Source organism: Nematostella vectensis, chromosome 5 (genome assembly GCF_932526225.1).
Source record: "Nematostella vectensis chromosome 5, jaNemVect1.1, whole genome shotgun sequence".
NCBI lineage: Eukaryota > Metazoa > Cnidaria > Anthozoa > Actiniaria > Edwardsiidae > Nematostella > Nematostella vectensis.
The window spans coordinates 5421226-5437003 of record NC_064038.1 but is presented as its reverse complement, the minus strand read 5'-3'; the positions used below and the strand labels follow the sequence as shown (position 1 = coordinate 5437003).

At 45.7% G+C, this 15778-nt stretch overlaps 1 protein-coding gene across 1 annotated transcript; it reads left to right on the top strand.

Annotated features, from left to right (window-relative positions):
- Nucleotides 1–79: 79 nt before the first annotated feature.
- Nucleotides 80–15778, top strand: LOC5508963 (mucosa-associated lymphoid tissue lymphoma translocation protein 1). The gene is made up of 15 exons (XM_048727937.1): nucleotides 80–218; nucleotides 519–838; nucleotides 3086–3217; nucleotides 3926–4075; nucleotides 5793–5893; nucleotides 9191–9382; nucleotides 9905–10065; nucleotides 10494–10595; nucleotides 11104–11196; nucleotides 12062–12183; nucleotides 12642–12803; nucleotides 13173–13315; nucleotides 14278–14388; nucleotides 14451–14574; nucleotides 14995–15778. Exons 2-14 carry the CDS (start codon nucleotides 538–540, stop codon nucleotides 14559–14561), a joined length of 1881 nt encoding a protein of 626 aa, XP_048583894.1. The 5' UTR covers nucleotides 80–218; nucleotides 519–537; the 3' UTR covers nucleotides 14562–14574; nucleotides 14995–15778.

Below are 15778 nucleotides of genomic sequence, written 5' to 3'. Positions count from 1 at the left end.
AGACGTTTATGTTTTTTGGAGCTGTAAGGAAAGTACTGATCTCCCCTCTCCCCACAGTAACTTTGTATACAAGAACGCATACCTACGATGGATGCCCGCTGACCTTCCAAAATAAACCAAATGGGGTTTCGATATATTCAAGCACAAATAATAAGTTGGTCATGAATTTGGAATCGTGTTCCCTTTGATGCCATGAACGTATATTTTGCGTGAGCGTGGTAAGTTCTGGATATTATTGGAAATCTTTTACTTGAAGTGTTGTATAGCAGACCTAGAACATTTCTCTTGTTTTCCGCTATGTTTTTAAAGGGTTTTCGTTTTATTTCCATCATATTCTGGTCAATTTTAGCCCATTTCTGTAAGCATCAACAAGTATTTTGGCATTTTTTCCACTGTAAAGTGGTATAAATTTAATAAGTTTATACTGACTACCTCCATCTATTTTTATCAAACTTCACTCCACACTCCACCGATCCACTTTATTAATAGAGTAAAAAGCACTTATTTTTTTTTTTCAGAGTCAGGTCCATTAGGAGTATGGCTGCATGCTGTCCAACAATCTCTGATCTTCCAAAAGTTCTAAGAGAGAAGCTAGCACATATTCTTGATGAGAGCAATACTCCTACCTGGCGGGAACTAATCCATGTCATGCCACCAGATATGTACAGAGCTCACCAAGTTGAGTCGTTTGCCATGGCAACCTTGAAGTGCAGGAGTCCTACTCAGGAATTATTTGATGATTTGGCTCGACGCAGTGTCACACTAGATGAGCTATCAGGTTGGGTACAGAAACTGCCACAAAGCAATAAAAAGCAGTCCATGATTCAACTTCTATATGGTTAGTGAAATATCTGGTGGATATGTTACTAACTCAGGGGCCATGGAGAGGGTGGGGTTGACGGAGAGGCAGGGGCTGATGGAGAGGGAGGAGCCATGGAGAGGGAGGGGCTGATGGAGAGGGAGAGGCTGATGGAGAGGGAGGAGCCATGGAGAGGGAGGGGCTGATGGAGAGGGAGGGGCTGATGGAGAGGGAGGAGCCATGGAGAGGGAGGAGCCATGGAGAGGGGCTGATGGAGAGGGAGGGGCTGATGGAGAGGGAGGGGCTGATGGAGAGGGAGGAGCCATGGAGAGGGAAGGGCTGATGGAGAGGGAGGGGCTGATGGAGAGGGAGGGGCTGATGGAGAGGGAGGAGCTGATGGAGAGGGAGGAGCCACGGAGAGGGAGGAGCCATGGAGAGGGAGGGGCCATGGAGAGGGAGGGGCTGATGGAGAGGGAGGGGCTGATGGAGAGGGAGAAGCTATGGAGAGAGAGGGGCTGATGGAGAGGGAGGAGCCATGGAGAGGGAGGAGCAATGGAGAGGTAGGGGCTGATGGAGAGGGAGGAGCCATGGAGAGGGAGGGGCTGATGGAGAGAGAGGGGCTGATGGAGAGAGAGGGGCTGATGGAGAGGGAGGGGCTGATGGAGAGGGAGGGGCTGATGGAGAGGGAGGCGCCATGGAGAGAGAAGGGCTGATGGAGAGGGAGGAGCCATGAAGAGGGGCTGATGGAGAGAGAGGGGCTGATGGAGAGGGAGGAGCCATGGAGAGGGAGGGGCTGATGGAAAGGGAGGAGCCATGGAGAGAGAAGGGCTGATGGAGAGGGAGGAGCCATGGGGAGGGAGGGGCTGATGGAGAGAGAGGGGCTGATGGAGAGGGAGGAGCCATTGAGAGGGAGGGGCAGATGGAGAGGGAGGAGCCATTGAGAGGGAGGGGCAGATGGAGAGGGAGGGGTTGATGGAGAGGGAGGAGACATGGAGAGAGAAGGGCTGATGGAGAGGGAGGAGCCATGGAGAGGGAGGGGCTGATGGAGAGGGAGGAGCCATGGAGAGGGAGGGGCTGATGGAGAGGGAGGAGCCATGGAGAGGGAGGGGCTGATGGAGAGAGAGGGGCTGATGGAGAGGGAGGAGCCATTGAGAGGGAGGGGCTGATAGGGAGGGAGGGGCTGATGGAGAGGGAGGGGCTGATGGAGAGGGGGGAGCCATGGAGAGAGAAGGGCTGATGGAGAGAGAGGGGCTGATGGAGAGGGAGGAGCCATTAAGAGGGAGGAGCTTATGGGGAGGGAGGGGCTGATGGAGAGGGAGGGCTGATGGAGAGGGAGGGGCTGATGGAGAGGGAGGGGCTGATGGAGAGGGAGGGGCTGATGGAGAGGGAGGAGCCATTGAGAGGGAGGAGCCATGGAGAGAGAAGGGCTGATGGAAAGGGAGGAGCCATGGAGAGGGAGGGGCTGATGGAGAGGGAGGAGCCATGGAGAGGGAGGGGCTGATGGAGAGGGAGGAGCCATGGAGACGGAGGGGCTGATGGAGAGAGAGGGGCTGATGGATAGGGAGGAGCCATTGAGAGGGAGGGGCTGATGGAGAGGGAGGGGCTGATGGAGAGGGGGGAGCCATGGAGAGAGAAGGGCTGATGGAGAGAGAGGGGCTGATGGAGAGGGAGGAGCCATTGAGAGGGTGGAGCTGATGGAGAGGGAGGGGCTGATGGAGAGGGAGGGGCTGATGGAGACCAGGGAGGAGCCATGGAGAGGGAGGGGCTGATGGAGAGGGAGGTGCTGATTGAGAGGGAGGGGCTGATGGAGAGGGGGAGCCATTGAGAGGGAGGGGCTGATGGAGAGGGGGGAGCCATGGAGAGGGAGGGGCTGATGGAGAGGAAGGGGCTGATGGAGAGGGAGGGGCTGATAGAGCTTCGCATGAAAGTATCCTATCTTTAGCCACTGACTTGAAAAACAAATCCTCTAGTACTATTATTTGTTTTGCAATTAAAGGATGTGTTTCTCGAATCAGTGGCTACATGAAGGCTTTAAAAAAGAGGAAGAAAACTAGATAAAAATGATATTATTGATAAGGCTTACTAAAACAAACAACTTGGCTACAAATAGTCAGTTGAGAGAAAACTTTTGGTTCTTTTTAAAATTTTGGTCATTATCTTCAATTACTCAATAACAAAACAGAGTCTCTCCTGCGGAGTCCTTATTCCATGGACAACCCCCTACCCCCAATGAACACTCCCTTTACAAGCCCACCCAAAGCTTGATGCCACTTTTTCTCACCGAAGGACATCCAGTTGTTACCAGGCAACCAGGAAATATAATGGTTGCTGTAGGAGCAAATGCTGTGCTATCGTGTGGTGCAACAGGTCACCAGCCTCTAAACTACCAATGGTTTAAGAGCAAGAAAGCTTTAGAAGGTGTGTAGTTGACATCATTCATGTCATCACTTGTGATATGTATTTATAAGCCAGTTTTTTTTGTGGGGGGAAGGGGGGAGGGGGGAGGGGGGACTAACTGTTGGCCTATACAACCCACTTCCAATCTCAGATGGGAGGGTTGACTACCATAAAAACAGATGGAGGTGATCACTGGCAAATCCAATCTTAACACTATGGAATAGCACAGGTGTATCCAAAAGCAACGAATTTACCTGTTGTTACAGTATTTTAATAGACGGCACATTGGGTGTGGTCAACACATTTTGTAACTCTAAGAGGTATCACTAAAATCATAATTAGATTTTTTCTAAAATTTACTGCAGTCCGTAAGCTATCACCATCAAACACAAGTCTGTTGTGTTTTGATCCTGGATAGGATGGAAAGGATGATCATGAGATACCTGTCTTCTTTAATAGAGAGAAGCCTGTAAGCTGTATATTGAGGCTTTTAATTAAAAGTTTAAAATTACTGAACTCAATCGAAGCTTCACTTCCATATTACCCGCAAAGAGATTCTCGAATTGCACTCACCTTTGGTGGATCCCTAAATAAGGAGAAAACTTTTCTAGGCAGCGTGGGGGTGCATTTGACCCCAGTACCCCAAGGGACCTATGGGCGTGAGCCCTGCCCCCCCCCCCCCCCCGCCCATTGTATCCATGACTCATCCATACCACGTTGAATTTTCAGGGCAAACTGGTTCCCTCCTTCGTGTTAAGAATGTCTCCAAGCTTGATGAGGGGCATTACATATGTCGTGTTGCAAACTCTAATGGCGACTATGTGTTTACTGAATGGGCAAAGCTATCTCTTCAAAATCCCTCGGAAACACATCAGTTCAGTAAGTATAAAGCTGGCTGCTATTGTAGCTTCAACTCTGTTAGACTTACTAAAGTGGGTCTATAGCATCACATCCTTGATATAAAACTGCTACTATAGGGAGAAATCAATGGTACGGTTATATCAAGTTTAGTTAATGTGAGTTTCAGAGTGTCAACGATAATAGCTGTCTCATGAAGCTGGTAATAGGATGCTCCTCCTTAAAGAGAATCAATGGTAAACAAATGACACAGCCCTCGTTTTTGATATCCTGTCTTTTCCTTGAAACGATTTGCCCCTTTTCAGATGATTGATTATGATCTAATAACTAATAGCTCCAAGGTGGAGTCTAATGTCCTTTTAGGGACTTTGAATTGAAAGAGACAGGTTTTCACATGTTTGACAAAATCCATCGCTGACTTGGCATGGGATTGAATCCCGGTCCACTGGCTTGAGAAGCTCAGCTTATGTCACTAGCTGTCACGGCTCTTCTAGGGGTAGTGATGGGTAAATCCGAAAATTGCCGAGGCGCCAAGACCCGCGTTTCAAAATCCGAGCCTGAGACTTTAGTCAAATTTCGGAATCAGAGCCCGAGCTTTTGTTCGATAAAACTGCAAGCGCGAGACTCGATGATGAATTTTTTCTTCTTATGCCTAGTGCACACTAGCAACATAACTACATAACGACATGGGCGCGCTCACTATGTTTAGCCCGACATAACGACATAGACATAATAACATAAAAGAAAAAAACATGTTTTTTCTCTTATGTCGTTATGTCCATGTCGTTATGTCGAAGATAAGAGCGCGCGCCCATGAGAATCATGTTTCTGGTAAAATAAATATAAATACCGGCACGGTCACCCAAGAGAACGTCACATGTTTTTTTTTCTATGTTGGAGTATGATTGGCTTGGTATATTAGGCTATTCCCGATCACGTGCAAGTCCAGTACCGAACTGACAACAACAACTATCAACATAAAACAGATCCTGTTAATCAAACTCCGATATTCCGAGATCGCGTCTAAAAATCAGAGACTCCGAGACCGTAGTAGGAATAAAAGGCGAGGCTCCATGACAAATAAAATTTTGAAAAATCAAGACTTCGGAACTTTCGTAAACAAAAACTCGAGATTGAGACTTCTCCACTCCCCCTTCTTCTCAGTGCCACATACCGGTCTAGCCCTCTTTTTTGCAAGCTCTCACGCAAGTCGTCGTCATTTACAGCTAGACTTCATTGAGTGAGGACCTCTGAAACGGCCAGAAGAAAACACAGCAAAACGTTAAGCCTTAGGACAAACTACGACAACTTCAAAGTACAAGAGAATGTTAAAGAACTTTAAGACATATTCGGAAAAGTGTTTGGAGTCAGTTCTCTACAAAAACAAGAACAAAAATTGTCATTGAGAAATCAAACACAGCGCGCGCGCTAATTTGAAATGGCGTCATTCAGGTGCTCGCGCACGTAAAACAACGAATTTGAAATATTCATCACATCAAAACCTATCTTATCCTCACTATTTTCCGATCTGTTACAAGAAAAGGTTGTTGTGTAGACTGTGTTAACTTCAATGGTGCGTTTTTGGATAATTTTGAACTCTATAATAGCTTTCTGGCTTTTCTCTACGGAGCTCTGCACTCAGTGATGTGAAATGACGAATGACAGCTTGCCTAAGGCAAGTCCCTTTTATAGTGCGCGTTCGTGTATAATTTTGCAAGTTATCCTTTCTACTTTTCAGGTCGGCCTATCATCACAAGTCAACCCGAATACCCAGAAGTCCACACTGTGTTAGGTGGGACGCTTCGCTTGTACTGCGACGCCCTGGGGGACCCTGGGCAGGCATGACGTATAGATCTAGATGGATCTAGTGACCTATTGACCTGGGGAGGCATGACATATAGATCTAGATGGTTCTTGTGACCTATTGACCTGGGCAGGCATGACGTATAGATCTAGATGAGTCTTGTGACCTATTGACCTGGGCAGACATGACGTATAGATCTAGATGAGTCTTGTGACCTATTGACCTGGGCAGACATGACGTATAGATCTAGATAGGTCTAGTGACCTATTGACCTGGGCAGGCATGACGTATAGATCTAGATGGGTCTTGTGACCTATTGACCTGGGCAGGCATGACGTATAGATCTAGATGGGTCTAGTGACTCATTGACCTGGGGAGGCATGACATATAGATCTAGATGAGTCTTGTGACCTATTGACCTGGGCAGACATGACGTATAGATCTAGATGAGTCTTGTGACCTATTGACCTGGGCAGACATGACGTATAGATCTAGATAGGTCTAGTGACCTATTGACCTGGGCAGGCATGACGTATAGATCTAGATGGGTCTTGTGACCTATTGACCTGGGCAGGCATGACGTATAGATCTAGATGGGTCTAGTGACCTATTGACCTGGGCAGGCATGACGTATAGATCTAGATGAGTCTTGTGACCTATTGACCTCGGCAAGCATGACTTATAGATCTAGATGGGTCTAGTGACCTATTGACCTGGGCAGACATGACGTATAGATCTAGATGGGTCTTGTGACCTATTGACCTCGGCAAGCATGACATATAGATCTAGATGGTTCTTGTGACCTATTGACCTGGGCAGGCATGACGTATAGATCTAGATGAGTCTTGTGACCTATTGACCTGGGCAGGCATGACATATAGATCTAGATGGGTCTAGTGACCTATTGACCTGGGCAGGCATGACGTATAGATCTAGATGAGTCTTGTGACCTATTGACCTGGGCAGGCATGACATATAGATCTAGATGGGTCTAGTGACCTATTGACCTGGGCAGGCATGACATATAGATCTAGATGAGTCTAGTGACCTATTGACCTGGGCAGACATGACGTATAGATCTAGATGGGTCTTGTGACCTATTGACCTGGGCAGGCATGACGTATAGATCTAGATGAGTCTTGTGACCTATTGACCTGGGCAGGCATGACATATAGATCTAGATGAGTCTAGTGACCTATTGACCTGGGCAGGCATGACATATAGATCTAGATGAGTCTAGTGACCTATTGACCTGGGCAGACATGACATATAGATCTAGATGGTTCTTGTGACCTATTGACCTGGGCAGGCATGACATATAGATCTAGATGGGTCTAGTGACCTATTGACCTGGGCAGGCATGACGTATAGATCTAGATGAGTCTTGTGACCTATTGACCTGGGCAGGCATGACGTATAGATCTAGATGGGTCTAGTGACCTATTGACCTGGGCAGGCATGACGTATAGATCTAGATGAGTCTAGTGACCTATTGACCTGGGCAGACATGACGTATAGATCTAGATGGGTCTTGTGACCTATTGACCTGGGCAGGCATGACGTATAGATCTAGATGAGTCTTGTGACCTATTGACCTGGGCAGGCATGACGTATAGATCTAGATGAGTCTTGTGACCTATTGACCTGGGCAGGCATGACATATAGATCTAGATGAGTCTAGTGACCTATTGACCTGGGCAGGCATGACATATAGATCTAGATGAGTCTAGTGACCTATTGACCTGGGCAGACATGACGTATAGATCTAGATGGGTCTTGTGACCTATTGACCTGGGCAGGCATGACGTATAGATCTAGATGAGTCTTGTGACCTATTGACCTGGGCAGGCATGACGTATAGATCTAGATGAGTCTTGTGACCTATTGACCTGGGCAGGCATGACATATAGATCTAGATGGGTCTAGTGACCTATTGACCTGGGCAGGCATGACATATAGATCTAGATGAGTCTAGTGACCTATTGACCTGGGCAGACATGACATATAGATCTAGATGGTTCTTGTGACCTATTGACCTGGGCAGGCATGACGTATAGATCTAGATGAGTCTTGTGACCTATTGACCTGGGCAGGCATGACATATAGATCTAGATGGGTCTAGTGACCTATTGACCTGGGCAGGCATGACGTATAGATCTAGATGAGTCTTGTGACCTATTGACCTGGGCAGGCATGACATATAGATCTAGATGGGTCTAGTGACCTATTGACCTGGGCAGGCATGACATATAGATCTAGATGAGTCTAGTGACCTATTGACCTGGGCAGACATGACGTATAGATCTAGATGGGTCTTGTGACCTATTGACCTGGGCAGGAATGACGTAGAGATCTAGATGGGTCTAGTGACCTATTGACCTGGGCAGACATGACATATAGATGTAGTTGGGTCTAGTGACCTATTGACCTGGGCAGGCATGACGTATTGATCTAGATGGATCTAGTGACCTATTGACCTGGGCAGGCATGACATATAGATCTAGATGGGTCTTGTGACCTATTGACCTGGGCAGGAATGACGTATAGATCTAGATGGGTCTTGTGACCTATTGACCTGGGCAGGCATGACGTATAGATCTAGATGGGTCTTGTGACCTATTGACCTGGGCAGGCATGACATATAGATCTAGATGGGTCTAGTGACCTATTGACCTGGGCAGGAATGACGTAGAGATCTAGATGGGTCTAGTGACCTATTGACCTGGGCAGACATGACATATAGATGTAGTTGGGTCTAGTGTCCTATTGACCTCGGCAGGCACGACATATAGTTCTAGATGGGTTTAGTGACCTATTGACCTGGGCAGGCATGACGTATAGATCTAGATGGGTCTAGTGACCTATTGACCTGGGAGGCATGACGTATTGATCTAGATGGATCTAGTGACCTATTGACCTGGGCAGGCACGACATATAGATCTAGATGAGTCTTGTGACCTATTGACCTGGGCAAGCATGACGTATAGATCTAGATGAGTCTAGTGACCTATTGACCTGGGCAGGCATGACATATAGATCTAGATGGGTCTTGTGACCTATTGACCTGGGCAGGCATGACATATAGATCTAGATGAGTCTTGTGACCTATTGACCTGGGCAGGCATGACATATAGATCTAGATGGGTCTTGTGACCTATTGACCTGGGCAGGCATGACGTATAGATCTAGATGGGTCTTGTGACCTATTGACCTGGGCAGGCATTAGGTATAGATCTAGATGGGTCTAGTGAACGATTGGCCTGGGCAATCGTTGAGCTGCTTTTGGACCCAATCTTGCATTTTTCTCTGGACACGCCACAGTCTAACGTCAGAGTAGCTCTGGCTGTGTGCTTGAGACAGGTTCTTTAATTATCAAGGCCTTGTGCTATGTTGTAGCAAATGACAAGGTGGCGTTACTAATCGGCAACAAAGATTACAAAATGGCGCAGCACCTCAACACTCTCTTCCATCCTCTGAATGATGTGTGCGACTTGGCAGGCGTATTAAGAAGCATAGGCTTTAAGGTGAATAGATCCCCACTAACCAGTTAAAACACTATCCCCCTCCCTTTCCCCCAACCACTCATCCACCCTTGGAATAATGTATCAGACTAGGTAGTTTCTTGATGGATCTAGTGACCTATCACCAGATTTAAGGATCCCGATTTGAACTCAATTGATCAGTGGCCAGAATTACTACTCTGAACCCCACCCTGCGTTTTTCTCTAGCAGGGCCGTAGCTGGGGGTGGGGCACTGGGGGCACGGGGGGGGGCGATATTTTTTTAAATTATAATGAAATGACCTGCAGGGGCGTGGCTGTGCCCCCAATATTTTCTTAATGCTTCTGTATTGTGTCCCCCGCAATCTTACGTGTGCCTGCTACGGCTCTGTCTAGACACCCCTGAACACCTATTGAAGTAGACAAAGCCTATTTTTACAACCTGTTAAAACTTTTACGAGTTTATAGTAGTAGCTGCTAACTAGTCGCGTGACAGAAATCTGAAAGAGGCTGCGTGTACACGCGCGTCTCCTTCGTTTGTCTCCAGGTTGTTTCGCTTGTGAATCTCACCCTGAAGGAGATGGAGTTCGCCCTGGATGAGTTCTACAAACTGCTGGTCAAAGACACCTATGCACTCTTCTACTTTGCGGGTCATGGCTTTGAGATAAATGGACAGGGCTATCTTATGCCTATAGACGCCACAGAAAGGTTAGTCTAAAGCCCTTCCCTGGCCAAACAAAGGTACGGGACACCGCGAGATTATTACGGGATCACCACTGGATAATTACCTCATTACCACGGGTTTGATTTTCATATGGTTAGGGTTATCTCTTGACCCATTGGAAAGTTTATCTAAGTACGGGACATCACCGCGGGATTATTACGGGATTACCACGGGTTTGCTATACATATTGTTAGGGTATCTCTCGACGTATTGGAAAGGTTTATCTGATTTCGTACACCGCGGTATTTTAACGGAATTACCACGGGTTTGATATAAATGGTTAGAATTATAAGCCGGTCGACACAACGGAAAAGGTCATCTAAGTTTGGGACACCGCGGGACTATTGCGGGACTACCACGGGTCTGAGATTATAACGAGTATCAATAATAATTGTCTGTTGTTCTCTGTCAGGTATCATCCGCAGGAAAACCTGCCCGCGTGGAAAGTGTTGGAGACCATGCAGAATAGCGAAGCAAAACTAAATATCATCGTCCTCGATTGCTGTCGAACAACGTGAGTAGGAGATTTTTTCCTGTCGATATTAGTATAATACTGTTGTTTGGATTTTTTGTGTTGCCGTACACCGTATAAAATCAAATGTTGACATACATCTTCTGTGATCGAGTGTTGTCGTACATCGTACGTGATAGAGTGTTGTCGTACATCGTATGTAATCGAGTGTTGTTGTACATCGTACGTGATCGAGTGTTGCCGTACATCGTACGTGATACGTTATCGATTGTTGCCGTACATTGTACGTGATACGTTATCGATTGTTGCCGTACCTTGTACGTAATCGAGTGTTGCCATACATCATACGTGATTGAGTGTGTCGTACATCGTATGTGACCAAGTGCTATCGTAGAGTCGCATGTTATCGACTATTGTAGCTCATTTTTGTTTCAATTAAATCCTTTTGTTTCAATTAAATATTATATCCTATGGTTCATCACTTCAAATGTCTTGTTATTGATTATTGTATAAATACCTCTTATTTACTTCAATATAACCTACGTTCAAGGCCAAACGATAAGCCAATCGAGACGATACCAGTCGACAACGGCTGTTACCAACCGATTGTAACCAAGGCGAATGTGTTGGTCATCCATGGATGGTGAGGCATGTTGTGCGTCTGGGGGGGACGGGTGGGTAGGAAACCAATTGTAACCAAGAAGAATGTGTTGGTGATCCATGGATGGTGAGTCATGTTGTGTATCTGGGAGGGGGGTGGGGTGGTGGTTAGGATTGATGATTTTCCGAAGTACGTCATTGCGGAAAAAGAATTGCAGTGAATAATAGGCTTTTAGGGCAGTTTTCCCTTTTTCCATTTTCGCAATCTAAAAGGAACCAGACCCCAGACTGTCTACCTAGTCGAATACAGAGACGTTCGCGGCTTTGGAACCAGGGCACAGACTGTCATGTTTTTTAAAAAGGACCATCTGGGTTGAATATTTCGTTTTGGATTCATTTATCTGAATGCTCGTTTCCACTTTTTTTTATCTGTATATTGTTTATTCTTCCATAATTCATCAAATATCATAGTTGTCCTGCAGACCTTACAAGGTATTCCTTCCCTGTGGCACTCCTACCCCACCCCTCCCCCATTGAGGCTGTCTCTGCCCTCCTAGAGGCACTTTTACCCCACCCCTCCCCCATTGAGACTCTCTCGCCTCCTATAGGTACTTCTCCCCCCACCCCTCCCTCATTGAGGCTCTTTTCCCTCCTAGAGGTATCCCTACCCCACCCTCCCCCATTGAGGCTGTCTCTCTCCTCCTAGATGTATTCCTACACCACCCCTCCCCCATTGAGGCTGTCTCTCCCCTCCTAGAGGTATTCCTACCCCACCCCTCCCCTACTGAGGCTCTCTCGCCTCCTATAGATACTTTACTCTACTTTAAATTTAGTTAGACCATTTGTCCCCGGAACATTTCAAGTTAGTCATCATCGTTATTTTTATTTCCACGTATTTTGTCTTGCAGTTTACCGCAGAATTCAGTATTCGAGTCTGAGGATGAGAGAAATGGTTTCATTGCCAAGCACCTCATTAAGCTCATCGGCCAAACTAAGCCGCTTTCCAAGATTAAAGTTGAGTTCTCAAAAGGTAAGTAAAACTTACCGTGCTCTCCCCAGGATTTCTTACCAGAATGAAGGACATATTCAAGACATGTTTCACACTGCTTACTGTAAATCCTCACTTTGACGCCCGTCTTCGAAAAAAAAAGGTCTGTCGTGTCGTGTTTTTCAATTTTCTTAAAGTCTACCTTTATTTTGGACTAGGTGTATTCCTGTTTTAAATAAGGTCGACAAAAAGAAAATAGAAAATGACCCAAGTAGGATGCATAATGTTGTTTCCTTGCATAAAAGTTTTTATTCACTGTTATGGATCTAACTGGATACTTGACGGCTGCATAGAGTGTTATAAACAAACAAAATAGTAATTGTTTTTTTTTCCTTTACAACTGGTATCAGGCATTTGCAATGCTTTATTTTCCTATTGTCGAACATAATTGTAAAAGGTGTATACAAAAGGCGTAATTTTGTATTTGTGCGTTTTCCCAGCCATTCATGATGAGAAAATTTATGACCCCGAAGATAGAAAACAACAAGTCGTGCACATTCATACCACTGAGATCGACGACATGTGCCTAGCTGACAATACAGCGGTACACATGCAAGGAGCATGCGCCGTGTCTGGGAGCGAGGGCTGGAAAGCAGCGCATGGTCGGTACACACAGGGCTTCCGTTATTTTTGTTCCAGCGGGGGAGGGGGGGGGGGACCAGGTCAGAGTAACGAGGCACGGGAACGAGGCGGAACAAAGCCGGCGGAGGGGGAGGGGTCGGGAGAAACGAGAAATGAGCGAGATGACTCCTTGTATTTATGGTCTTTACGCATTTATTGCGTGACAAAGATCCTGGTTGCTCCCGTAACCATACATGAGCGCTGACCGGGTGGTGGTAGATGACACGCATGTCACGCCAAGGTGTCACACGCTAGCATATTCATATCCCTTACGTATTCCGTCACGAATGTCAATGTAAAGTGTCACACACTATTTTTTTTCATAACCTTATTTATTTATTGCGTGACAGAGATCCCGGAAGACCCCGTGACCGTACATGAGCGTGACGGGGTCGTGGTCGAACTCGTCTTCATGGCGGAATTCTCCAACGCGTTGCTCGTCACCGCGCGCTGTCGCCCCGACAACTACCACGTGACATTCGACATGCCTGAGGTAAAAGACGTGATTTGATTCGTCATTTGTAGATTGAAGTGCAAGCTTTTCTTAATACAGTTGTGACGTCACAGTTGCTTTGTTTGTTTCTAGTTTACAGACCTTTATCAAAAGTGTCACGGAACCTACCACTTTTTAACGTCACGCAACATGTTCTTTCTACATGTTTCTACTATTGTTTCTACACGTTCCCATTTTAACCAGCTCTACTATCAAGCGGATTTTGTCATCTATGGTTTTATAAACATCACGTACTACGCATTGAGCATTATTACACTTGGGCGAAGTAATTAGGGATATTTTACGTACAAACTTCCTTTTTCATCAAACTTTCTCAGACGCGCGTGCGAATGCCACTTTAAAGAGCTCTTGTTAGCCATACCTTTCTTTTTGTTTTCTACCTATAAGAAGAAAAAGAAAAAAAATGGCGGCCGAGAACGGCTCTTTGGCGGTTCTACCGTTGAGTTTTCAAAGCACTCCCTCTCTTCTATTCGCCAATCTTACGTTGCGCGGGGGATTGGGTCGAGTCGATAATCGAAAAGCATGCTGGGGTAATTTTAGAAGGTGCAATTCAACTCAATTCAATTTTGATGTTGTGAATCTAAACCTGCCCTAGCTTTCAATCATATCAAATGTTTACAACGCCATGTTGAATTTTTAAAATTGTCCCAGCATGCTTTTCGCATATCAACCAATGACTGACGTTTTTCTAAATGGTCTAAAAGAGCCTGGGGCGAGCGCACGGAATGTCTACCCAGTCGTCCGCTTAGAAAGTCTACCCAGTCCTCCGCGCAACTTCAGAATTGCGAATTGCGTTGCACATGTCACAGTTTGCATTGCGTTACGATTTATACGACATGCGAGTGCGTGACAGTGTCACTCAGCCTCTGTTGCGTTACTTGTGTCATGTCATGTAGAAGCGCAAGGTTGATATGCTGATATGTCTTGGCTTCTTCCTGCAGTGTGTCAGCGGTTGTCTCGTTACCAAGGTAACGGGCAAGGAAAGCACTATTCCACAGCGTTTCTCAAGAGCTGAGTCCGCGATACGAATCGCTGACCTTCAAAGGCTGCAGGTAAACTGTCGAGATTTATTATCAGTAATGCGGATGCGTAGAATAATGTTTGTCTCCTTCAGGGCAACCTTGAGATGGTTCTCGTGCTGGAATTAGATAATGAAGAGCCTCGTCGAATATGTTACACGATGCGAGAGAAACCGCTGTTTGCCAAGATTGCTTGCCAGAACTAGACATCGTCGTAAGGTAGATCGCAGATTGGGAGCCTGTGGTTATATGTAAGAGAGAAGTACTGGGTTTAAATAGAAATGGTGCAAGTTATGCAGGGATGTGTATCTATGTAAGAGAGGTTTTCAATTACACACTGATTTCAAATAAGGTTACACTCGAGAATTTGTGTATTTTAGCCTGCATTGGCTACCTGGAAAAAGGTTAAATTTCCAAATCCTGAACTCTAAAAGCCATGTGAATGGTTATAAATTTCCAAACCTGAATTTATGTTTATTTACGGTTATTTATTGTTTTTTTTTTTTTTAAACCCATGGACATTGATTTCCTTGTGCAACTTTGTTTGAAATGTGGATGCATTTTGGCTTCCGATAACTGAAACACCCAAAGGAAATCGACATTACTTCGAGCTTCAAAGATGATCTTCTTTTCTTTTAGGTTTTCCTGTGCTTGAATATGGACCGCCAGGAAGCATGGGGTCTGGGACGAGCCCATATAGTGCAGCCCAGTCCCTGACGTTCTTACCGGGTTTCCTGTGCTAGCAGATGAACCGTGAGCAAGTCCGATCAGAAAGCCTGGGGCTAGGCTGCATATGAGAAGACATGATTAGGGGACTTGAAGTCAGTTCGACTTAGTAGGGAGTTCGAGTTATTCGAGAAGAAATAGCTGAAAATCAGTCTCTAGGGAAATTAAAGTCAGTTCGAGTTATTGGCGAGTCTTTATAGTAGAAATGACTAAAATTAGGCATTCCTAATCAGCGGAGAGTTCGAGCTATCGGAGTTTCACTGTAAGACATCACTTTGGTTTAGCAGGAGTTCGAGTTATCAAATATTGTAGTGTGACTGGGGGTAGAATACTGTTTTATGTTGTAAATCAAGGAGGATTTGATCTGATCTGGGTTCGATCCAAGCTCCTGCTGGCCAATGAATCCGCTTCAAGTATTTTGAATGACAGAAGCCGATAAGCTGTTGGGAATTGTACATGCGAGAGTTTGCATAATTTGCCAAAGAGCATCGACAAAGAGTGTTTCGTTGTTGGTTCGACAGAAACCGATGTGTATATAGCTGGTGTTCTCTTTTTTAAAAAAGTATACATTTTATAACTTTTTTTAAAACGAGTTGGGTCATAGACCCTTTGAATATAGGAGTGTGTCGTAAAAACGATTTTAATGGTAACTATGATAAAAACTTATAGAATAAAGAAACAACCATCCTCAAAAAAA